This window comes from Oryctolagus cuniculus, chromosome 18, assembly GCF_051225735.1.
Source record: "Oryctolagus cuniculus isolate XC-2025 breed Fujian yellow rabbit chromosome 18, ASM5122573v1, whole genome shotgun sequence".
Classification (NCBI taxonomy): Eukaryota; Metazoa; Chordata; class Mammalia; order Lagomorpha; family Leporidae; genus Oryctolagus; species Oryctolagus cuniculus.
In genome coordinates this window covers 16,889,503-16,914,095 of record NC_142884.1, presented here as the reverse complement: position 1 = coordinate 16,914,095, position 24,593 = coordinate 16,889,503, and the positions used below count along the sequence as shown (strand labels likewise).

The 24,593-nt window shown below is 53.0% G+C and overlaps 1 protein-coding gene across 2 annotated transcripts; it reads left to right on the top strand.

Moving 5' to 3' along the window:
* The first annotated feature begins 19,572 nt into the window (after positions 1-19,572).
* Positions 19,573-21,163, top strand: LOC100341420 (interferon lambda-3-like). Of its 2 annotated transcripts, none has more exons than XM_089318735.1 (5): positions 19,573-19,848; positions 19,971-20,048; positions 20,537-20,692; positions 20,807-20,881; positions 20,969-21,163. In XM_089318735.1, exons 1-5 carry the CDS (start codon positions 19,669-19,671, stop codon positions 21,065-21,067), a joined length of 588 nt encoding a protein of 195 aa, XP_089174861.1. In that variant the 5' UTR covers positions 19,573-19,668; the 3' UTR covers positions 21,068-21,163. The 2 variants fall into 2 exon arrangements, with proteins under 2 accessions (XP_089174861.1, XP_089174862.1); XM_089318736.1 differs by having other exon boundaries at positions 20,537-20,704; positions 20,828-20,881.
* Positions 21,164-24,593: the final 3,430 nt, after the last annotated feature.

The following is a 24,593-nucleotide window of genomic DNA, read 5'->3' as shown; positions in this document are numbered from 1 at the left end:
AGGCCTTCCAGAGAGCCAGGGATGGGACAGTGGAGGAGAAGGACTGCTTCCTCTCACCATAACCTTGTGTGCTCATTGTACATGGAAGTGATAATACACTGTGTATATTCATGCAAATGAAGTCTTCTTAAGATTAATTTCAATAGTTTCCCTTTACCTGAGTGTGGCTGCTGGAAGGTTACACATGTGTGGTTCCCATATCTATATTCACAGGTACGATGTGGAGAGCGTGATGTCACAGTGGCCAGGGAGCTCTCACCATCTGACTGCTCTACCATCTTCAGTGTACCAGTACTGTCTCCTCCTCACTATCATAACAAAGTTGCCCTTGCTCCACCCATCACACAGTCGGACAGTTGTTACAAACTTGGAGTGACAGAGAATCCAGGTAGCTGTCTGCATATCTCTTTGGTACTTCTGCCTTCACTGACAGGGCCCCTAAATAAGTGCACTCAGGGTTGCTCCAGGAGACATACTTTCCAGTTCCCATGCTCCTAAGTTCCTCTGTTCATGTGCCTGCACAGGAGTGAAGCAGAACTGGGCATCTCATGAACTGTTTGGTTAAGGTGCTAGAACACCCCCTCTCCTCTCCCCTCTTGCAGGATGACAGAACTGAGGCAGCTACCCTCCTCTGCCCTTCGTGTCCTGGAAGGTGTTCAGTGTTACAGTGCTCCATGGGCCCTCAGGTCTGTTGTGCAGGGGCCTGTGAGAGTCAAGGTCAAAGTCCACGCATACCTGTGGCCGCTCCCTCTGCAGCTCCCTCCGTATCCAGACTTCTCTTGGCTTCCAAGCACCCAGCAGCACTGAACTCTGGCCTCTGACAGCTCCTGTGCAATGCTGGTTTTCTATGGGAGTTCTAGCCGCCCTCCCACCGTGCGCAGGGCAGTGTCCCCAGAGGAAAACTGTCCACACTTAGGTGTCACACAGCGACTTCTGCTCTGTCAAAGCCTGGGTCCCCTCAGCTTCTGGCTGCCCTGGGTGCTCATCTTTGCCTTCAAATGGTGTCTTTGGAAGACACGTTTTGTCCGGAGTCATCTTTGTAGCCACAGGAAGCTCAATCAGCACCCTTGCACCTGTCATGTCTCATCTTTCTCTTTCCTGCTTTTGGGTGAGTGGTGCGCACCTGGGCACCCTCTCCTGCTTGCAGACCAATGTCAGCAGGGAACCTGATTGAGCCTGAGGCTGCCTGGGCGGGATGATCCCACTGGCTCAGCCACAAGACTGGTTGTGGGCTGGGAGCTCAGGCCTCCCACTAGAGGTCTCACTCGGACCCTTCCATGCCACTGTGGTCCCTGAGGAGCTGGAACTCTGCCCTGGGGGCTGCTGCCCACACAGGAAGTCTGGGCCGGAGGCTTCTGAAGGCTCCCACCGCAAGGGGCTGCATTCTCTCGGCCTCCACAGAGTCAGGCCCTTCCCAGAGTCCAGGAAATTGAGAACAGAACTCCCATGTAAGTGCCTCACTGCAGGGAACACACAGGGTGTAGCTGGGGCTGTGGTCGCCTCTTGGAGAACACAGACGTGCCCCACAGCCCCTGCCGCCTATAACAGTCTAAGTGTACGTGGTGCTGCATGATAGACATGCGTGCTCTGGGGCCATGGCACTCCTGGACTGGCAGAGTTTAAAAAACTTAAGGCTCACAGTGGCTTTGCCTGACCCCGGTGTTGCTGGCTACAGAAGGAACTATTGTTGCTGTCCGTGGTGCTGAATCTGGGCCCTGCCCCGATCCTACAAGCAGGGAAAGGCTCAGCCATGCTGATTCCCACACTGGGGGCTCTTGCAGGGCTGTCCAGGTGGACAAGAAGGTGTGTGAAAATGCAGTGACAGGACAAGGGGGCACCCCCACCTCGCGTTTTAGGACAGTGACAAATGGGCCTGGTTGTAACAAAAGAGCTGCCCAGGATCTCTCCTTGAATTCCCACAATCACTTCATGATGTAGGTGCTGTCATCAGCATACACTGGGAATGCAGGAGAATGGGGGAATAGATGGGGATTCAGCCACTCAACATCACACAGCTCGGGGGTCAGGCTTTGGACAGTTTATTTTAGGCTTGAGCCCCTATCCCTCAAAATTATATGAATTCTAAAAATAGACAAGAGAAATATTCATGAGAAGACTTCAATCTCCTGTGAGGAACATGCGAAGGGCCCCTGATGGTGCAGGCGACCACACCCCGATACGCCCTGTGGATGGGGGCGGGGTCTCCCTTCCTCTGGCAGGCCCAGTGCATCCCATGCAGGCTGCGGGAATCCAGCCCTGATTCAGGGTCCTGAGTGAGGGAACATTGTGGTTGGCTTCAAATGGTGCGGATCCGGTGAACAGGAGCGTGTCTGGGGAAAGCGTCCTGACAGAGGCGAGCGTGTTATGGAGTTTGCAGTGAGCAGAGACTCCTGGGTGCCCTGGGGGCCCGGGTGGGGTCTCGTGCACCCTCCTGGGGGGGGGGACACTGACACATGGAGCAGGGAGGTGAGGACGGAGCAGGGAGGTGAGGACGGAGTGGGGAGCACAGGCATATGAGGGGCTGAGGGCAGCCTCTGGAGTCTGCAGGGGGAGGAGGGAAGCTCCCGGGGGCCCCCAGAGGAGGTGGCCCTGGGGACACCTGGATCCCAGCCTGCAGGTGCTGAGTGGACTCTCAGCTCCAGAACTGGAGCCAATAAATCACCGCTGTGCGAGATACCTCGTCTGTGACCATTGTGACCACGGCCACAGGTGCCACACAGCAACTGCAGACACATTCGCCTCCTGCGAGGTCCCCAGCTTGTGCCAGGGATGGGGCTTCAGCGCTGGCTCAGGGGGCTCGGGCCCTGGGTGTGGAAGCTTCCATCGCATCTGCTCAGACACCCATCCGGAGAATCCGCGGGTCCCCTGTGGGCAAATGCAGCCTGGGGGGCTGGGTCATAATGAGCCTTTGGGAAGTGGACCAGTGGATGAGAGATGTGTGTGTATGTCTGTCACTCTGCCTCCCAAATGAACAAATTTTTTAATAGTCAACATCATGAAGAAATAAAGTGAAAAAGTTATGGAATCATTCCATACTAAAGTAAGGAAACAACATTGACATCTGTCCCCAGTGCACAGCCTTGGTTGGGTTGGATCCTGGGTTTCAGACACATGCACACACAAACATGCATGTGCACACACATAAATGTACACACATGAACACACACGGGGCTCTTCAAACTTCATGGAAAATGGAATGGTAAGATAGTATTATTTTTCTGCAAAAAGTTTTGAAGTCCATTCATTTTTTCATAATATGCTTTTGCCTTGAAATTTTTAAAAATTTCTCATACTCATATATATTGATTTATTGATAAATAAAAATTGTATACTTTTTTTGACAGGAAGAGTTAGACAGTGAGAGAGAGAGACAGAGAGAAAGGTCTTCCTTCCATTGGTTCACCCCCCAAATGGCTGTTACGGCCGGCGCGCTGTGCAGATCCGAAGCCAGGAGCCAAGTGCTTCCTCCTGGTCTCCAATGCAGGTGCAGGGCCCAAGCACTTGGGCCATCATCCACTGCCTTCCCAGGCTACAGCAGAGAGCTGGACTGGAAGAGGGGCAACCGGGACAGAACCGGCGTCCCAACCAGGACTAGAACCCAGAGTGCCGGCGCCGCAGGTGTAGGATTAGTCTAGTGAGCCGCGGCACCAGCCAAAATTGTATACTTTTATAAAGATTAATTTATTTGAAAGGCAGAGTGACAGAAGGAGGTAGAGGCAGAGAGAGAGAGAGAAAGAGAGAGAGAGAGAGAGAGAGGTCTTCCATCCAGTGGTTCACTCCCCAAATGACCACAACAGGAAGGTCTGGGCCAGGCAAAGCCAGGAGCCAAGAATTCCATCTAGGTCTCCCTTATGGGTACAGAGGCCCAAGCACTAGGGCCACCTTCCACTTCTTTGGCAGGCATATTAGCAAGAAGCTGGACTGGAAGCAGAGTAGCCAAGACTTGAACAAGCACTCCAATATGAGATGTGGACACTAAAAACAGTGGTATTGCACCATAATGCTGGCCCCAAATTGTATATATGTATGGTGTACAACATGATGCTTTAGAGTATGGATCTATTGTATAATGGCTACATTAAACTAACTAACATAGGCAATACCTCGTACACTTATCTCTTCTGTGTGCAGGATACCACTTGAACATCAGTTCTCACTGCTTAGTATGGTGGTTTAGTGGGTAAAGCCACCGCCTATGACATGGGCATCCAATATGGGCACCAGTTCAAGTCCAGCGGCTTCATTTCTGATCCAGCTCTCTGCTAATGGCCTAGGAACACAGCACAAGATGGCCCAATTGCTTGGGTCCCTGCCACCCATGTGGGAGACCCAGAAGTTCCTGGCTCTTGGCTTTGGCCTGACCCAGCCTTGGCTGTTGTGGTCAAGTGGGGAGTGAACCAACAGACGGAAGATCTTTCTCTCTATCTCTGCCTCTCTGCTTGTAATTCTGACTTTCAAATAAATGTCTTTTTTAAAAAAATCAATTCTCTTATTGACTTTCTTTTTTTTTTAACAGGCAGAGTGGACAGTGAGAGAGAGAGACAGGGAGAAAAGTCTTCCTTTTGCCGTTGGTTCACCCTCCAATGGCCGCTGCAGCCGGCACACTGCGCTGATCCGAAGCCAGGAGCCAGGTGCTTCCTCCTGGTCTCCCATGCGGGTGCAGGACCCAAGGACTTGGGCCGTCCTCCACTGCCTTCCCGGGCCACAGCAGAGAGCTGGACTGGAAGAGGAGCAACCGGGACAGAATCCAGCGCCCTGACCAGGACTAGAACCCAGTGTGCCAGTGCCGCAGGTGTAGGATTAGCCTATTGAGCCGTGGCACTGGCCTCTTATTGACTTTCAAGAATACAACAGAATATTATCTATAGTCACCATGTATATATATTGCACCTATTCCTCCTAACTGAAATTGCGTATACTTTGACCAACATCTCCCCCATCCTTCTACTGGGAACCACCCTTCTACTCTGTGCTCCTACAAGTTGAAAGATCTACATATTTACTGGGCTGGCCTCGCAGCATGGTGGGTTAAGCTAACACCTGCAATGCATGGCATCCTGTTATTCGAATACCTGTTGGAGTCCCAGCATCGTCCAGCTGCCTGCTAACACAATTGGGAAAGTTGTGGAGGTGATCCGAGTACTCAGGTCCCTGCCATTCTCATGGAAAACCTGGATAGAGTCCCAGCTCCATTCTCCATTCCAGTTCCCTGCTAATGTACACCCTGGGAAGCAGCAGATGTTGGGTGGCTCAAGAGGTTGGGTCCCTGTCACCCACATGGGGGATTCAGGTTGAGTTCTGGGCTCTTGGCTTCCACTTGGCCCAGATCTGGCTGTTGCAGGCATTTGGGGAGTGAACCAGCAGATGGAAGCCTTCCTCCACCCCCCACCCCCGCCGCCTTTCTGATAAATAAAAGCAAATAAAATTGTTTCAGTGGGAGCAAAAGAGGACTTCTCCGCAGGTGCGGGTACACCTCTCTTTGCAGCTCAGGCCAGCTGGGCCGGGTGAAGGTTGGTCACCTGCTCACTGCACAGCCAGATCCCCATCCCCACTGCCACGTTCAAGCTTGGGGCCGAGTTGAGGTTGTGGAAACAGTGACCAGGCTCACCCCGGCTGAGGCGCGTGGACGCGCTGCCGCCACACACGTCAAGAGAGAAGCCATCCATGGGCCAACTGCTGGAGAAAGCCGTGTCCTGCAAGAAAACCTGCCCGGAAAACACCACGGGGACCTGGCCGCGCCCCCTCCTCCTGCGGTGTCCCGCCAGCACCCTCTACTGGCCATGCCTAGCAAGTATCTGGCTGGCGACAGGGAAACGTGGACCCGGCATAGCTCCCTTGTCAAAGAGGAGGCAAATGAGTGGATTTGGAACCCAGAAGCCATGAATTTAAAACTTACTCAAAGGCCCTCCAACACTATAACATTAACACGTTACAAGACCCATATTTCCTCAGTGAGAGGCTAAAACTCATTCCCAGACTCCTTTGCAGCTCTGTTGTAGTTCTACAGACAGGGGACCTGGAGGAGACACATGACTGGGGCTTCAATCAGATGCATGGGAGGAAGATTCAAGACAGCCTCAATACCGAGGAGAAATGCAACCACACGTCCACACAAAAACCTGCACGTTTGGTGCAGTGGGTAAAATGCCTGGGACACCCACATCCTATATAGCATATCTGGTTCAAGTCCCAGCTCCTCCACTTACCATCCAGCTTCCTACTAATGCACACCCCGAGAAGACAGACTGAGTCTCTGACTTGGGACTGGTCCTGGATTGTTATGGGCATTTGGAGATTGAACTGGTGGGTGGAAGCTTGATCTCTCCTCTTTCTCTCTCTTTCAGTTAAATAAATAAATCTCTTTTTTAATTGGGATAATAATAAAACTGAGGTGATTGTGAGAACTAAATGAAAGAAGTAATAGTACCTGGGACATAAGTGCTCAATGAATGTTGGGGTTTTTTTTGCTTGCTTTATTTTGTTTTGTTTTTAATGAGGAGGAAGCCACAAGAACTGTCGCCATCTGTTGACCCTGGCAATAGAAGCCTCTGGTTGTGTAAGGTGACAGTGGAGTAGCCTCTGGGGTCCCATCCTGACCGTTATTGGTTCCCAGTGTCAGGTGCAGGGCTCTCCCTGCCCCCAGAGAGGTCCCCGCAGTGTGGCTGTGAACTTCCTTGGATTCCAGCTTCCTCATCTGCTTTCTGCCCTCCCTGAGAAGCTGTGACCTTCCTACTGCCCTTGACCACTCAGATCAGCCTGTGTGAATTCTGTCGTGTGCAACTCAGAGCCCTGAGAGATATGGTCAGGCGTGGGCCAGCTGTTCTGGAAACAGTGTGAGGCCAGCATGGCCGAGGAGAGGGAGCGGAGGGGGCATGAGGTCAGAGTGTTGAAGGGCCCAGGCCCCAGAGGTGTCACCAAGCTGGGAGGGTGCAGATTTTTTTTTAAGATTTATTTTATCTTCTTGAAAGGCAGAGAGAGAGAGAGAGAGAGAGAGAGAGAGAGAAAGAATCTTTCATTTACTGGCTCATTCCCCAAACAGCCACAATAGCAGGGGCTGGGCCAAGTGGAAGCTAGGAGCCGGGAGCTTCATCTGGATCTCTCTCGTGGGTGCAGGGGCCAAAGCACTTGGACCATTCTCTGCTGCTTCCCCAGGTGCAATAGCAGGGAGCTAGATGGGAAGTGGAGCCAGCACCCATATGGGATGCTGGTATCACAGGCGGCAGCTTAACCCATTGTGCCACAATGCCAGCCTCCTATCCCCCTCTTTTTTTTTTTTTTTTTTTTTTTTTTTTGGACAGGCAGAGTGGACAGTGAGAGAGAGAGACAGAGAGAAAGGTCTTCCTTTGCCATTGGTTCACCCTCCAGTGGCTGCTGTGGCTGGTGCACTGTGGCCGGCGCAGCGCGCTGATCCGATGGCAGGAGCCAGGTGCTTCTCCTGGTCTCCCATGGGGTGCAGGGCCCAAGCACTTGGGCCATCCTCCACTGCACTCCCTGGCCACAGCAGAGAGCTGGCCTGGAAGAGGGGCAACCGGGACAGAATTCGGCGCCCCGACCGGGACTAGAACCTGGTGTGCCGGTGCCGCAAGGTGGAGGATTAGCCTAGTGAGCCACAGCGCCACCCCCCACCCCTTTTTTAAAGATGAGAGAGATCTTCCATCTGCTGGTTCACTCCCCCAAATGGCCTCAATGGCTGGTGCTGGGTCAGGCCAAAACCAGGATTCAGGATCTTTATCTGGGTCTCCCACATGAGTGGCAGGGTCCCAAGCACTTGGGTTATCTTCCACTACTTTCCCAGGCACATTAGCAGGGAGCTGAATTGGAGCAGCCAGGACTCAAACCAGCGCTCATAGGGGATGCTGACATTGCAGACAGCGGCTTATCCTGCCATGCCACAGTGGCAGCCCTGCAAGGCTTGAGTTTCTATTTGGGCAGGGTTTTGCCTGGTGGAGGCGGGGAGGAGGGGGGTGGTGTTAGTCTCTGACTACACAGGGGGAGGGGTGCAGAGAGGTGGGTGAACGTGGAAACACACAGGATTTGCTGGTGCTCTAAAAATGGTTATGTTGTGTGTGTGTGTGTGTGAGAGAGAGAGAGAGAGAGAGAGAGAGAGAGAGAGAGAGAGAGATGGTTACAATGAAGCCTCAGCTTCATCCAGAGGAGAAGGAGAGCAGCCCTCAGGCGTGGGGCTGTCACGGGAGCTGTAGAGCTGTGGGTATAAAGCACTCAGTGCATTTCACGAAGCGGAGTTGCTGTCATTATTTATGGGCTGTGTTTGAGACAAGTCATCCAAACCCATCATCTCCGTGCTGGCACTCCCCCAAAACTCCCACGTGTGTCCCCTAAGATTCCAAGAAAGGCCTCCTCCTTGCCCCCATTTCTTCAAAAACATCTACCTCCTTCTCCGAGCTCTCGCTGAGGGTTAGGAAATGGGGGTGCCTCAGGGCAGCTTCCTGGGCTCCCACCACTCCCTGGATTTTCCAGGCCAGGGCTCTCTTTCCAGAGGAATTCCAGGCTCCCTGCTCCAACCTCCTTTCGCTTTCAGATTCGAAATCCTCCCATCTGTCACCTCCTGGCCACCACCCACACCAGGGCTTCCCCAGTCCTGCCCTGGTGGCACATTCCAAAGTCAGGGGGTGTGTCTGCTGAGCTCACGTCAGCGGGGGTTGCCTCTCGGGCCGCGTCACTCGCTCCCAGCTGCGGCTGCTACGGGGATTTGATCATTTCACTCCCTCGGTGGCTCTTGAACTTGAAGGTGCAGAGATCCTGCTCAGCCCCACCCCCGGAATTGCTTAGTTGGCTCAGTGAATTTGCATTTCTGGCAAGCTCCCAGTGCAGCTGATGCAACCGGCCAAGGTCCACATGTTGAGAGCCACTGGAGGCTGACACGGTAATGGCTACAGCTCCCGCTTCTGGGGAGAGTGTTTGGCTCAGGGGTTAAGACACCAGCTGGGATGCTCACAGCCTATATTAGAGTAGCTGGGTTTGACTCCAACTTCCTGCTAATGTAGACTCTAAAGGTAGCAGTGATGCCTCAAGTGGCTGGGTCCCTGCCACCCAGACGGGAGACCTGGATTGAGTTCCCACCTGTGGGGAGTAAACCAGCAGATGGGAACTTTGTGTATCTCTTAAACAAAAAGCTTCTTGCTCCTCCTCAAAGTGTGATCCACAGACCGACAGCACAGACGTCACCTTGGGAGAGCAATAGGAATGCAGAGTCAGGGCCGGCATTGTGGGGTAGCAGGAAAAACTGCCGCCTGCAGCACCGGCATCACATAAGGGTGCCGGTTCAAGTCCCGGCTGCTCCACTTCCCATCCAGCTCCTTGCTAATGGTCTGGGAAAACAATGGAAGATGGCTCCAGTGCTTGGGCCTCTGCACCCACATGACAGACCCAGATGAAGCTCCTGGCTCCTGACTTCAGCCTGACCCAGCGCTGGCCATTATGGCTACCTGGGGAGTGAACCAGCAGATGGAAGATCTCTCCCCTGCCCTCTCTCTCTCTCTCCTTCTCTCCTTGTAACTCTGACTTTCAAAATAAATATTTAAAAAAGAAAAGAAATGTGGAGTCTTGGGCTCTACCCTGTCCTGCTGAGTGATAATCAGCATTTTCTTTTTATTTACTTTTAAAGATTATTTATATGGAAAGCAGAATTACAGAGAGGGAGAGACAGTGAAGGGGGTGGATCTTCCATCTGATGGTTCACTCCCCAAATGGATGAAACAACTGGGGCTGGGCCAGGCCAAAGCCAAGAGCCAGGAGTTTTATTCAGGTCTCCCATGTGGGTGCAGGGGCCCAAGCACTTGGGCCATCCTCTGCTGCTCCTCCAGGCACATTAGCAGGGAGCTGGATCAGAAGTGGAGCAGCCGGGACTTGAACCAGCACCCTTATGGGATGCTGGCCTCCTGGGAAGCGGCTTAACCCACAGCACCACAACACTGTGCCCACAACCCACATTTTAATACATTTCCAGGTGAGTCACACATGTGTTAAAATTGAAGAAGTGCTTAGATCACAGTGCTGCCTATTATCAACTATGAGATTTGGAAGACTATTCACAGATAGCCTATAATCACTGGAAATTTATCCTCAGGGTTCTGGAGGCTAGAAGTCCAAGATCAAGATGCTGGTGGATTCATGGTCAGGTGCATGTTCTCACATGGTGCAAGGGATGAGGGGACCTAACTGTCTCCTTCAGGCCCTGCCTCCTCTCACTGTTGCCTTGGGGCTTAGGATTTGGAGGGGAAATAAATGCACAGATGACAGCACCCTCCTGGAGGCCCCGAAAGACACCAGGGAATCCAAGGTGGCTGAGCTGGCACCGCAGGAGGAGTGGGCAAAGGCCAAGGCTCCTGCCTCAGCACCTCCACCCCAGCACCTGTGCTCTGCACCCTCCCCTCCCTCACCCAACCTCCCAGGAGCCCCAGGACAAGTTCCCACCATTTCCAGGAGCAGAGCTAGGCAGGAAAAGCACCTTGCAGAAAAAGCCGTGGTTGATACCACTTTTGTAAAATCGACAAGAAGGTGTGTGTGCGTGTGCATGTATTATATATATAAAGACAGCTGTCAGCAATTTACCTACAGGGTAGCAGGAAAGGGGGTGTGAATGGGGGAGGGGAGCCCTTAGCAGCTAAATGGAAAACTACATGGAGAGGCTGGTGTTATGGCACAGCAGGTTGTCACCACCTGTGATGCCAGCACCCCATATGGGCTCCGGTTCGAGTCTCATCTGCTCCACTTCCAATACAGCTCCCTGTCAGCTTCCTGTCAACGTTCCTGGGAAAAGCAGCAGAAGACGATCCAAGAATCTGGGCCCCTGCCACCCAAATGTGAGACCAGGACAGTGTTCCAGGCTCTTGGCTTCATCCTGGCCCAGCCTCAGCTCTTGTGGCCATTTAGGGAATGAGCCAGCGGGTGGAAGACCTCTCTCCTCTCCCTTCCTTCCTTCCTTCCTTCCTTCCTTCCTTCCTTCCTTTCTTTCTTTCTTTCTTTCTTTCTTACAGGCAGAGTGGACAGTAAGAGAGAGAGACAGAGAGAAAGGTCTTCCTTTACCATTGGTTCACCCTCCAATGGCCACTGCAGCCGGCCGGCGCACCACGCTGATCCGAAGCCAGGAGCCAGGTGCCTCCTCCTGGTCTCCCATGTGGGTGCAGGGCCCAAGGACTTGGGCCATCCTCCACTGCACTCCCGGGCCACAGCAGAGAGCTGGACTGGAAGAGGGGCAACCAGGACAGAATCCGGCGTCCCAACCAGGACTAGAACCCAGGGTGCCGGCGCCACAGGCAGAGGATTAGCCTAGTGAGCCATGGCGCCAGCCTCCCCTTCTTTCTAACTCTGCCTTTCAAATGAATAAATAAATAAATCTTTTTTTTTAATCAACATTATTTAGAAAAAGGCACGCGGAAAAAATTTTTTCTTTTAGTACATTTTTTTCAACTTGGATTTTTTAAAGATTTATTTATTTATTGAAAGGCAGGGTTACAGAGAGAGAGATTTCTTTTCACTTTATTTGGAAGGCAGAGAGAGACAGACAGAAGTAGACATGGGTTGGTTACTCCCCCACAGGCCCACTATGGTTGGGGGGCCAGGCCGAAGCTGGGAACCCCCAACTCACTCAGGGCGCCCCGTGTGGGTGGCGGGGACCCCTATTGAGCTCTCAAGCACCTCCTCCCAGGCTGCAGTAACAGGAAGCTGGATCTGAAGCCGAGGAGCTGGAGCTGGAATCAGGCGTTCTGATATGGGATGCAGGCAAACCAAGCGGCATCTTAACCACTGTGTTTTTGTTTTTCAATTTTCAATATTTTAAAAGTTTTTTTTTGACATGGCCTTTTTTATTTTTCACTCAACACAATACCCTTAAAATCCTTCCAAGCTGGGGCCAGTGTCACAGGGTAGCGGATTAAAGCCACAGCCTATGACACTAGCATCCCATATAGATGCCCATTCATGTCCTGGCTGCTCCGCTTCTGACCCAGCTCCCTGCTAATGGCCTGGGAAAAGCAGCGGAAGGTTGCCTGAGCATTTGGGACCTGCACCCACAGGGGAGGCCCAGGTGAAGCTCCTGGTTCCTATCTTCAGCCTGGCTCAACCCTGGCCTTTGCAGCCATCTGGGGAGTGAACCAGCTGATGGAATATTTCTCTCTCTGTCTCCCCCTCTCTGTGTGTAACTCTGACTTTCAGAATAGATAAATATATGTTTACAGAATAATCCTTCCAGGAGCTGTGCCTCACCAGTGGTGTCCTTATCCTTTCTGAGTGGTATTCCACTGCATCCAAGTGCCAAACGTGAACCACTCAGCTGTCGGAGAGCTCATGGGTTGTTTCCAGTCGGGGGCATCACACAGAAGGTGCTGTGAACATTTGTGTCAGGTGTTGGGTGAACACCCATTTTCCCTTGGGGTCAATGTCCAGGGGTGTGATTGCTGAGTCGTGGGGTCTGCGCATGTCTGATGTTTACAGAAACTGCTCAGTGTTTCCCAGTTTCCAGAGTGGCTGAGCCACTTTACGTCCCCACCGGCGGTTATGCGGGAGGAAGTTTCCTCACACCCTCGCCAGCGTTGGGTTCCACGGTGCTGCCATTCGCCATTTCATAGATGTGTGGTGGTGTTCCCTCCTGGTTTTAATTTGCATTTCCCTGATGCCTAGCGATACTGGAATCTTCTCAGGTGTTTATCTGCCATCAGTCTTTGATAAATTGTCTGTTCATGCTTCTGCCCATTTTCCATTTTTCTTTTTTTGCCATCTTTTTTTCATGGAGGATTTTTCACACACATACACACATGAGAGTACTTCAAAAAAGCTTGTGATGAAATAGAACTAAAAGTAAGTTTATTGAAGTGCAAAAAATTTGAAATCCAGGCATAGTTTTGCATAACATGCATTTGCATGCACTTTTTGCTTTGTTTTAAAGATTTATTTATTTCAAAGGTAGAGTTAGAGAGAGAGAAGTCTTCCATCTGCTGGTTCACTCCCCAGATGGCCACAACAGCTGTAACTGTGCCAATCTGAAGCCAGGAGCTTCTTCCAGGTCTCCCACATGAGTGCAGAGGCCCAAGTACGTGGGCCATCTTCTGATGCTTTCCCAGCGCATTAGCAGTGAGCTGGATCAGAAGTGGAGCAGCCAGGACTTGAACTGGCACCCATTTGGGATGCTAGAGCCGCAGGTGGTGGCTTTACCCACTATGCCACAGCGCCAGCTCCTGAATTTTTTTAGAAAATTTACTTATTTATTTATTTAAAAGTCAGAATTACAGAGAAAGAAGAGAGAGATCCTCCATCCACCGGTTCACTTCCCAGATGGCTGCAATGGCCAGGTCTGAGCCAGGCCAAAACCAGGAGCCAGGAACTTTATTCAGGTCTCTCCTGTGGGTGCAGGGGCCAAAACACTTGGGTTATCTTGTGCTGATTTTCCCAGGCCATTAGTAGGGAGCTGACTGGAAGTGGAGCAGCCAGGACACAAAGTTCAGTTACCATGTACTTGGGTTTGGATTCCTTGGAGTTCTTTGTGTTGATCCTGTCTGGGGTTTGCCCAGCAGCTTAAATCCATAGGTTGATATATTTTGCCACACTTCTCCAGATTTGTTTTTTCAGACCCACCTGCTTTGTCTTCCAGAGCGCTGGTGGGTGAGTGTTAGATCTTCCGTTATTGTCCAAGGACTTTTCTCTGCTTTCTCTCTTTTGTTGAGGGTAGAATGCATTTGCTAGTTACTTTCTGTTGTTCAGAATGAATCATTTCTACTTAGCTATTTTTCTAGATCACTGATTCTTTCCTCTATCTTGTCCATTCTGCTATTTGGTTCTTTTATTTAAGTTCTTATATTTTTTTGATTGGAAAGTTTCCATTCAATTCTTTAAATCTTCAGTTTCTTTACTGAGACTTCCTCTTTTTTAATTTGCTTCAAGAATTTCTTGATTGCTTGCTGAAGCATTTTTATAATATTTACCTAAATTTTTTAAAAGATTTATTTATTTGAAAGTTAGAGTTACACAGAGAGAGAAGGAGAGGTAGAGAGAGAGAGAGAGAGAGAGGTCTTGCATCTGCTGGTTCACTCCCCAGTTGGCCACAACAGCTGGAGCTGGACTGATCTGAAGCCAGGAGTCAGGAGCCTCCTCCAGATCTTCCATGTGGGCACAGGGGCCCAAGGACTCGGGCCATCTTCCACTGCTTTCCCAGGCCACAGCAGAGAGCTGGATCAGAAGCGGAGCAACCGGGACTTGAACCGACACCCATATGGGATGCCAGCACTGCAGGCGGCGGCTTTACCCACTATGCCACAGCATCGGCCCCTTAAATTTTAAAACATTTCTGTTTCCTTATTCTTTATTTGAAAGGCAGACAGGCAGACATCTCCCATCTATAGATGCCCATAATAGCCAGGGCTGAGCCAGGTCAGGCCAGGAGCCCAGAACTCAGCGGGGGTCTCCTACACGGATGGTAGTGGTCAATTCCAGGAGCCAGCGTCTGCTGCCTTCCAGAGTACACAGTAGCAGGAAGCTGGGATGGAGGTCAGAGCTGGGACCCTGGCACTCCGCTATGGGACACAGGCTTCCCATAAGCAACAACTTAACCTCTGAACCCAATGCCTACCTCACAACAATTACTTTAAAATCTTGACAGACAGCTGCCATATCTGTGTCATCTTGATGTTGGCATCCATCACCTGGCTTTTCCCATGCTACTTGAGATATCCCTGGTTCTCAAGATGACAAATACAAAGCACGATTTTGTCTTGTATCCTAGACGTTTGGGTCACTGTGTTCTGAAGACTGGTTCCTTTTTAAATCTTGTTACCAGAGCAATCGTCAAGACTCTGCTCACATATTCCTAGTGCCAATCACCCCACATCATGACCTAATCACAACTTCTGGGTGACTTATTAACATAGCACGCGTAACCATACACACTTACACTAAGCCCATCTGTGTATAAAATGGGAGATTGTATATCCATGCATATATAATTATATTTTTTTTGCTCCCTGGGCTGCAGAGGCACAGAAACAGTACAGCAAGAATAGCTGTTTAGGGTTCTTGCTGGAGTGGGGTCCTTGGGCGGTGGGATGGGAGAGCTCGCGCACTTGATTGGTAGTCGATGCCAAACGAAGGCGGAGCCTGATCTTTGAGAGTGAGCAGCCTTCTCCACGGCGTGGCCTCCCCAGAGTGAGAGTCCCAAGGGAACCTCTGACTCAGCCTTGGCAGTCGTCCGGCAGCCCCTGTGCTTGCACTTGAGCTACACAGAGCAGCCCAGACTCAAGGGAAGGGGAGGAGGGTCAAAGCCTTTGAAGACAACGCTCCAACGATCTGCCCTCCGGCCACAAATTAGTTACATTCCCTCCACATGCAAAATGCACTCAGCTGTTTGCAGAATTTTGAAAGTTTATCCAGCCAGGCTCAGACTCAGGTCCAGGACCTCAGCATCAAAATCAGGTCCAATAGCTGGGGAAGCTACCACTAGCATCAGGATGTAGGAACTTTCTAGCACTTCTGGGGGAGGGAAGCAGGTGCAGCTATTTGAGAGCAGATGATGAGTGATTAGAACTGTGTTGCCCATAATGGGAGCCACCAGCTACATCCAGCAATTAAATTCAAATAAAATGAAAATTCACTTCCTCTGCTGCACACGGACTCAACAGCCACAGTCTACAAGAGTCCCCTGGTGTCCACAGGGGATTGGTTCCAGGACCTCTGTGGAGACCAAAATCCATGTCTTAAACGAAACGGTACAGTATTTGCATAAAACATAGGCACATTCTCCCACGTACTCTAAGTCGTCTCTAGATAACTTGCAGTGCCCAATGCAATGTAGATGCCATGCACATAGTTGCCATACTGCATTGTATAGAGAATAACAGACAAGAACAACAGCCTGTACATGTTCAGGACAGGTAGCAATCTTTCATTCGCTCCACAGTGGGTTGAACCCTGGATGCAAAAAAGCCCGCCCACGTGGAGATCCAACTCGAACAGGTGTTTCAAGAACACAGCCCTGGCCGGAGGCTGTATTGGACAGGACAGAGGCAGAACCGGTCCGTGATCATGGAAAGCTCTGCTGAGCTGCACTGGCTACCCAGTACAAGTACGAGGACACATATTCAGGGCCTGCGTTGGGGCGCAGCGGGTTCAGCCACCACTTGTGAAACCGGCATCCCATATCAGAGCACCAGTTTGAGCCCCTGATGCTTCACTTCCAATCCAGCTTCCTGCTAATCCACCTGGGAAAGCAGCAGAAATGGTCCAAGTGCCTGGGTCCCTGCCATCCACGTGGGAGGTCTGGATGGGGTTCTGGGCTCCTGGCTTTGGCCTGGCCCAGCCCCAGGCATTGTGGCCATTTGGGGAGTGAACCAGTGGGTAGGAGATTCTCTCCCTCTTTCGAGTCACTCTGCTCATCAAATAAATAAATCTTAAAAAAAAAAAAAGAAAGAAAAGGCCGGCACCGCGGCTCACTAGGCTAATCCTCCGCCTTGCGGCACCGGCACACCGGGTTCTAGTCCCGGTCGGGGCGCCGGATTCTGTCCCGGTTGCCCCTCTTCCAGGCCAGCTCTCTGCTGTGGCCAGGGAGTGCAGTGGAGGATGGCCCAGGTGCTTGGGCCCTGCACCCCATGGGAGACCAGGAAAAGCACCTGGCTCCTGGCTCCTGGCTCCTGCCATCGGATCAGCGCGGTGTGCCGGCCGCAGCGCGCCGGCCGCGGCGGCCATTGGAGGGTGAACCAACGGCAAAGGAAGACCTTTCTCTCTGTCTCTCTCTCACTGTCCACTCTGCCTGTCAAAAAAAAAAAAAAAAAAAAGAAAAGAAAAGAAAAGAAAAAGAAAGTACAGGCATTCTCTGAAAACCAGCAATCCTTCTCCTGAATATACGTCGAGCCTGGGGCTCTCCCAGCATGAAGGAAGGGTGCAGGTGTTTACCCACTTGGGAGATGTCCCTCAGAAGCACGAAGGAGTGGGGAAACTGAGTCAGGCGTCGGGGACCTGGGGCACCTGCCAGACCCACCAGTGAGCATCGCCTTCCATCTTGGCAGTCCAGCCCCTCCCTGGCCCCACCCCACCCCCATTCCTGGAAGGGTTCCGGCTGTGAGCACCTGGAGCTTATTCACACCTGGGATCCGCAGGGGAATCGGGTAGCACGCACCCCAGAAGGGGCCTGCCGAGGAAGAGGGGGGCCGGCTCCCAGCCCTCACTGGCTGAGCCTTGCTCCTTGGAATTCACCCTGGCTCTGATGCATGCAGCAGAAAGATTTCAGACTCAGAGAGAAGCAGGAAGACTCAGGCGCATGTCGGGGGAGCTGCCATGGGGCACAGGAATTGCCCACCATGCCTACAAGTAAGTGCAAGAGTGGCTCCAGAGGGGACAGCAGGGGGCCCCAGCTGGCACCACCGTGCACAGCAGAGAACCTCCCACACTGAGGACAGACAGGTGTGGGAATTGGGGGCGACTTGTGTCCGTTGCGGGGGAAATGGACAGGAAAAGTACCGTGGGCACACAGGAGTACCAGACGTCCACAGCTGTACGGTGAGATCCCAGGCATGGGAACCAAACAAAGGAAAAGGTGGAAAGAAATGTACGGCACAACCCACTCAGGAAGGGCATCTTCGCACTGGAGCGGGGATTCAGCCTAGTGGCTAAGACACTGGTTAGGACGCCACCTCCCACACTAGAGTGCACACAGCTCCAGCTCCAGCTCCTCACCCTGGCTTCCGGCTAAGCAGACCTGGGAGGCGGTGGTGATGGGTCAGATCACTGGGGCCCTGCTACCCATCTGGGAGACCTGGGTTCAGTCCTGGCTCCAGCTCTGGCTATTGTGGGCATCTGGAGAGTGAATCAGTAGGATAGGAGCTCCCTCTGTCTGTCTGTCTCGCTGCCTCTCAAATAAGTAAATTAAATAGTTTTTTAGAGTGAGTGTCAGTGAAGGGGGCGGAAGCAGGGATTCGGGATCGGGAGGTTGGCTAAACCTCAGTGGGTTTTTTAGGAGCAAATTGTGCTTGTGTGTTATGATCTGAAGATCATACCCAAGGGCTAAAGGGGGGGAGGAAGGAATGAACGACCCAAAACGCCTGCACATCAGAGCAATTTCTGGCCTACTAAGCAGGTCTTATGACCTCAGGGGCCATGATGGCAAAGCAAGTGGCTACCTGCAGCCTCCAGAGGCCTCCTCGCTCCCTCCCCGCCGGCAGCCCATTCCCCCCCCGGAAGTGCTCTGGCCACACCCCGGCCAATGAGGCGCTCCCTCCCCCTCTCATGCTGCCCCAGCTGTGGGACCTCTCACAGGTCACTTTGTTAGGTCACCTGTCGCACAGGGATGCGCAGTGTAGCAGCCAGGGCTCGCCAGGGAGACAGAACCAGTTGGCCACACGGTCAGGCACCGCAGAACGACATTGTGGTTAATAACCTAGGAGTGGTTGCCTGGTGATGTCATGGCAGTCTGCCATGAGCGACATCCGTCGGCTGTGAGAGGTTTGCACACTGACAGCACCCCCTAACCAGGCATCTCACGGAATGTGTCCCCACCCTTAGGCAACACAAGACTATGGATGGATTTATTAAGAGACTTGGCTCTGTGACCATGGAAGCTGAGTTTTACCACAGGCCATCTGGGAGCTGGAGATCCAGGGGGCCAGGGGCGTGGCTCAGTCCGAGACCAAGGAGAGCGGGGGGGAGGCTACTAATGCAACTCCCCGGGCCTGAGAAGCCCAGGAGGCAGAGGGTGCATTTCTGAGTCTGTGAGCCGGACAGCCCGGAGTTCTCACAGCAGGAGGAGAAGTGTGTCTGTCTCAGAAGAGAGTCTGCTTTTCCTCTGCCTGTGGTTCTCTCGGGGCCCCTGCCAGTGTGGGTGGCTCCCCCCTACTCAGTGCACAGATTCAAACACCAGTCTCCAGGCGGGCATGCGGTGCAGTGGTTGAAACACCAGAACCCCATATCAGCATGCCTGGGTTCAAGGCCCCCTCTACTTCCCAACCAGCTCCCTGCTAATGCACAGGGAGGCAGCAGGTGATTGGGCTCCTGCTACCCACGTGGGAGACCCACATGGAGTTCCTGGCTGCTGGCTTCAGCCTGGTCCAGCCCTGGCTGTCATAAGCATTTGGGGAGTGAACAAGTGAATGGAAGATATCTCTGTTTCTCTGTGTGTGTGTCATTCTGCCTCTCAAATAAATAAAACCTTTCTTAAAAATATCAGTCTCTTCTTCCAGAATGCCCCCTCTCAGTCCTACCCAGAAGCAAAGCTTTCTTTGCCTGTTCACTGGGGGTCCCGCCCCAGGGGAGTGGACGCTTCAGAGTTACCATCTAATCGTAAACTAACTACTCATGAGTTTCTTTGTGGAATTGCTTCAACCCATGGTGGAAGCACCCTCGCTGTCACGGAGACCCCTTCGTCCACACGCCCCCTGAGCCCCGGCCCATTGCGGGCGCCCCCTCCACTCCGCGAGTCAGCTCAGTGCAATTCCCGGCAACCCTCAGATTGAATTTCAGTTTCTCTTTCCTTTTGGTACAGCTCCAGGCTTGCCTGGCCACACCCACACCTGTCAGCTCACCTGGCTCAGGGACTGGCCACACCCACTCACGTCTTTGCTATCAACGCGTGTCATTTCCATTCATCTTTTTCACTTTACACACATCATCTGGGATTGTACAGCTCGCCTGGCTAAAAAGGCGCAGCCATGCAGCAGAGGAAGCAGTGCAGTCATGGCTGTGTCTCTGAACCTGATGGTGCCGGTGCTGCTGGTGGTGGTGCTGAACGCGGCCAGAGCGGGCCCCGTCCCCCCCACCAAGCCCGCCACAGCCGGGAGAGACTGCCGCATCGACAGCTTCAAGTCTCTCTCTCCACGGGAGCTGGAGGCCTTCAAGACAGCCAGGGATGCCTTGGTGAGTCCCTCTTCCCTTCCCTACTGGGGCCCTGCTGCTGCCTGCTACTGTGGGCTAGCCTTGTGTTCTGGGCTAGCCTCCAGCCCTCCTGCCATGAGCTAACCTGTGCTCTTGCTTTCCAGGAAGAGTCACTGTTGCTCAAGAGCCGCAGGTGCACCTCTCGCATCTTCCCCAGGGCCTGGGACCTGAAGCAACTACAGGTGTGCTGGGAGCCAAGCCCCTCCCCCTCTTACCTTCTCCCTCTCCCCTGTCCCTTTGGTAGCCCCTGCGCTGGGTTATCTCCTCCCCTGCCGGTCCCTACCTCCCCACACCTCTCCTGTGCCCCCCTCACTCCCCCTCCTTTCTGGCCCCTTCTCATCACTTTTCTTCTCTCCCCGCTGTGTCCCAAGTAGCCCTGCCCGCTCAGTCTCCCCCTTCCCCCTGCTCCCTCGCCCCTCCCCTGTCCTCTCCTCCACCCTCAGCATCTTCCTTTCACTTTCTTCTTCCCACTCACGCACGTCCCTCGTGCACCCAGCCCACCTGCCCTCTCCCCTGTCTCACCGCCTGCCCTTCAGAGCCCCGGACCCTCCCCGAGCCCCCTCCTCCCGCGCCCCCTCCTCCCGCGCCCCCTCCTCCTGTCTGCCTCTCACCAGACCACCACCTCTCCCTCCCACATGGCTCACAGCACCCGTCCTCTCTCACTTCTCAGGTGTGGGAGCGCCCCGAGGCCCTGGAGGCTGAGCTGGCCCTGTCGCTGAAGGTTCTGGAAGCCATGGAGGACTCAGCCCGGGGGCACGTCCTGGAGCAGCCCCTCCGCACACTGCGCCACATCCATACCCAGCTGCGGGCCTGTGTGAGTCCTCGGGCCCAGCCTTCCGTGTTGTGGGCTCTGCCTCCCCCGCCCTGTATATCCCTGAGCCCCCAGCCCCGCCTCACACACCCCCTCCTCTGCCCACAGCTCCCCAGCAGACCGCCTCAGCCCACCACCCCCGGCCCCAAGCCCCGGGGCCGCCTCCACCACTGGCTACACCGGCTCCAGGAGGCCCCCAAGAAGGTGAGGTGGGGGGAGGGGCTGATGTCTCCGGAGCGGCTGGGACCCAGGCCCTGGGCAGCCACTGAGCCCCGCCTTCCTCCCCCACAGGAGGCCCCCGCCTGCCTCGAGGCCTCTGTCATCTTCAACCTCTTCCGCCTGCTCACGCGGGACCTGAAGTGTGTAGCCAGTGGACCCCTGTGCGTCTGAGAACTTGGACCCCACCCCCATCTTATTTATAAAACAAGCCCCCCTTCCCCCACACCTGCCTTAACTTATTTCCTCTCCCCCATATTTATGGAGCTGCAGCCCTGAACCTGATGGCCAGGGCCGGGCTTATTTTTCTACTTTTATACAATATGTGCAAATAAAAAAAACAAGAATTGGAACTTCCTGTGCCGGTGATTCCTTGAGTGCGTGTGTGATTGCGGGCCTTCGACCAAGGATGACAGACTGGGGCTGTGAAGTTCTGGTGGGATTCATGCCTGGGGGCGGGGCCATGCACCCAGGACCGTGCCTGCCTCCAACCCAGCCTAACCAAGGATGTGGAACCGCCACAGAATTCATCCCCACACGTGTGCGTGTGCGTGTGCGTGTGTGTGTGCGTACTTATGTCCACATTTCTATGCCTTCCTGTCTGTGTGAAGGGCACATCGGTCTTGTCCATCGGTATCTGGGATACACAGACATTCACATCAGGCAAGATGCTTTGTACTCCAATAAATCATCAGAAAACCCAATGCAAATGGCCAAAGAAAAAATAACTTTATAATCACACACAACAGAAGTCAGATGGCAGGTGCCAGGGCCACAGCACAGTGGGTTAAGCTGCCACTTGCGACACCTGCATCTCACATCAGAATTTGAGCCCCAGGCGGCCAATGCTGTGGCCTAGTGGATAAAGCTGCCACCTGCAGTGCCTGGGCATACTGTATGGGTGCCGGTTCAAGTTCCAGCTGCTCCATTTCCAATCCAGCTCTCTGCTATGACCTGGGAAAGCAGTGGAAGATGGCCCAAGTCCTTGGGCCCCTGCACCCATGTGGGAGACCCGGAAGAAGCTCCTGGCTCCTGGCTTCGGATTTGTGCAGCTCCGGCCGTTGCAGCCATCGGGGGGTGAACCAGCGGATAGAGGACCTCTCTTTCTGTCTCTGCCTCTCCGTATCTCTGCCTTTCAAATAAATAAATAAATCTTTAAAGGAAAAAAAGAGGATGTGAGTCTTGGTTGCTTTGCTTCTGATTCAGCTTCTTGTTAAATGTGTCTGAGAAGACAGCAGAAGATGCTCCAAGTATTCCAGCCCCTGCTACCCATGTGGAAGATCTGGATGGAGCGCCTGGCTCCTGACTTTGGCCTGGCCCAACCCTGGCTGTTGCAGAAATCTGGGGAGTGAACCAGCAGCTGGAAGATCTCTCTCTCTCTCTCTCTCTCTCTCTCCTCTCTCTCTCTCTCTCTACCTTGCAAATAAAGTGAAAACAAATAATTAAAAGGATAATGTTTTGGAAAATCAGGTCCTTTACATTTCTGTTAACTGATTCTTCTACCGGCTACCTCGTGGTCTCAAGATGGCAGCCACAGCTCCAGCTGTCACCCACGAACAACCACCTCTGAGTCATAACAAGTCACCCCCAAATTTAATGGAGTGAAATTACAACCATCTTACTATGCTTACAGAGTCTGTGGGTCACAAATGTGGACAAGGCCCAGCGTGGGCAGCTTGCCCTGCTCCGTGGTGCTTGGGCCTTTGATCTCCTTCCACACTTCTCAGATGCAGGCAAAGTCTTTCACAGAAACTCCCTACAGAGGTGCATGCTTGTCTCATTGGCTAGAATCTGGTCACGTGACCAAGAGTAAACCAATCTCTGTCAAGAAAGATGGAATTTGGTGGGTGGGCATTTGGCACAGCAGTCAGGATGCCACATCAGCATGGGTTCCAGTCCCCACTCTGCTCCCCAATCCTGCCAAGGAGGCAGCAGGCGACAGCTCAAGTCCTTGGGCCCCTGCCCCCCACAGGGGAGATCCTGACTGAGTTCTGGGCTCTCTGCTTCTCTCTCTCTTAAATACACTGGAAATAAATAAATAAAACTGATGGAGCACTATCTTTTTTGTTGGCAGCTACCGTTTACCACAATAGAAATGAGAAAGTATTTTAAATAAAAAACTGGTGTACTAGGCTGGCGCCGCGGCTCACTAGGCTAATCCTCCGCCTTGCGGCACCGGCACACCAGGTTCTAGTCCCGGTCGGGGCGCCGGATTCTGTCCCGGTTGCCCCTCTTCCAGGCCAGCTCTCTGCTGTGGCCAGGGAGTGCAGTGGAGGATGGCCTAAGTGCTTGGGCCCTGCACCCCATGCGAGACCAGGAGAAGTACCTGGCTCCTGGCTCCTGCCATCGGATCAGCGCGGTGCGTCGGCTGCAGCGCGGCGGCCATTGGAGGGTGAACCAACAGCAAAAGGAAGACCTTTCTCTCTCTCTCTCTCTCTCTCTGTCCACTCTGCCTGTCAAAAAATAAAATAAAATAAAATAAAAACAATAAAAACTGCTGTACGAAAAATAAATAAATAAATAAAACTGTTTTGTTTTTTTTTTTAAAGAAAGATGGAATCACAGAGACAGTCTCAGACCCATCAGGATTCAACCCTGAGACCCAGGAGGAGCTCCTGGGGGGGGGGGGGGGGCTCTGCCAGCCGGGGGCGGTGCAGCAGGACCCGGGCAGCAGCTTAGAGGGGCACCTGGGAGTTCCAAGGGCTGATATGCAGGGGTTTCCGTTGCTAGCAGAGTATTGAGATACTTTCAGGCCAGCTGCTGAACAGCTGTTTCCCCAAGGTCCTGCAGAGCTACCCCTCTCCCAGAGACTCTAGGCCTCCCTACAAGTTCAGAAAAGAAGAGTTGGTGCAAGGGGGCTGGGGGAGGGGGACTGGGGGCAGGGTTTCCAGAATCTGCTCCAATGGGAGCCCAGCGTGTGTACTGATTCATCTGTGACTGGCAGGACCACAGCTTGGGGGGAGGAGGGGAGCAGCAAGGTGCCCATGAATTTCTTTCCCTTTTGCCTCAAATCTGCTTTCCCAGAGTCTCTCAAAAGAGTTCATTTATGCAAAGCATTAAAAACAGGCGCTGGCCCTGTGGCACAGCAGGTTAAGCCACCACCTGCAGTGCCAGCAATCCCAGATGAGTTCCGGTTTCCATCCCCGCTGCTCCATTTCCAACCCAGCTCCCTGCTAATGCATCTGAAAAAGCAGCAGAAGATGGCCCAAGTGCTGCGACACCTGCACCCACATCAGAGACCCAGAAGAAGCACCCAGCTCCTGGCTCCTGGCTCCTGCTCCTAGCTCCTGGCTTCAGAATGGCCCAGCACCTGCCATTCCAGCCATTTGGAGAGTGAACCAGTGGATAGAAGGTCTGTCTCTCTGTCTCTCCATTTTTCTCAGCCTTTCAAATAAATAAAATCAGCTTTTTTTTTTTAATACAACAGCTTGGCTCAAGGTAAATGCCATATATGTATTTACTGCTGTTACTCTTTTTTCCTTTGTTCTGTACTCTTTTATGCCATCACCCAGATACATTTTTATTTCCCTGATACAAAGAAAGCCCTTTAGGCCGGCGCCGCGGCTCACTAGGCTAATCCTCCACCTAGCGGCGCCGGCACACCGGGTTCTAGTCCCGGTTGGGGCGCCGGATTCTGTCCTGGTTGCCCCTCTTCCAGGCCAGCCCTCTGCTGTGGCCAGGGAGTGCAGTGGAGGATGGC

Excerpts from the sequence above, each read along its gene's own strand:
- LOC100341420 (XM_089318735.1), top strand. The coding sequence starts at position 19,669 with ATGGCTGTGTCTCTGAACCTGATGGTGCCGGTGCTGCTGGTGGTGGTG. Across the intron at positions 20,049-20,536 it reads GGGACCTGAAGCAACTACAG|GTGTGGGAGCGCCCCGAGGC; the intron begins GTGTGCTGGGAG and ends CTCACTTCTCAG. Across the intron at positions 20,693-20,806 it reads GGGCCTGTGTGAGTCCTCGG|CCCACCACCCCCGGCCCCAA; the intron begins GCCCAGCCTTCC and ends AGACCGCCTCAG.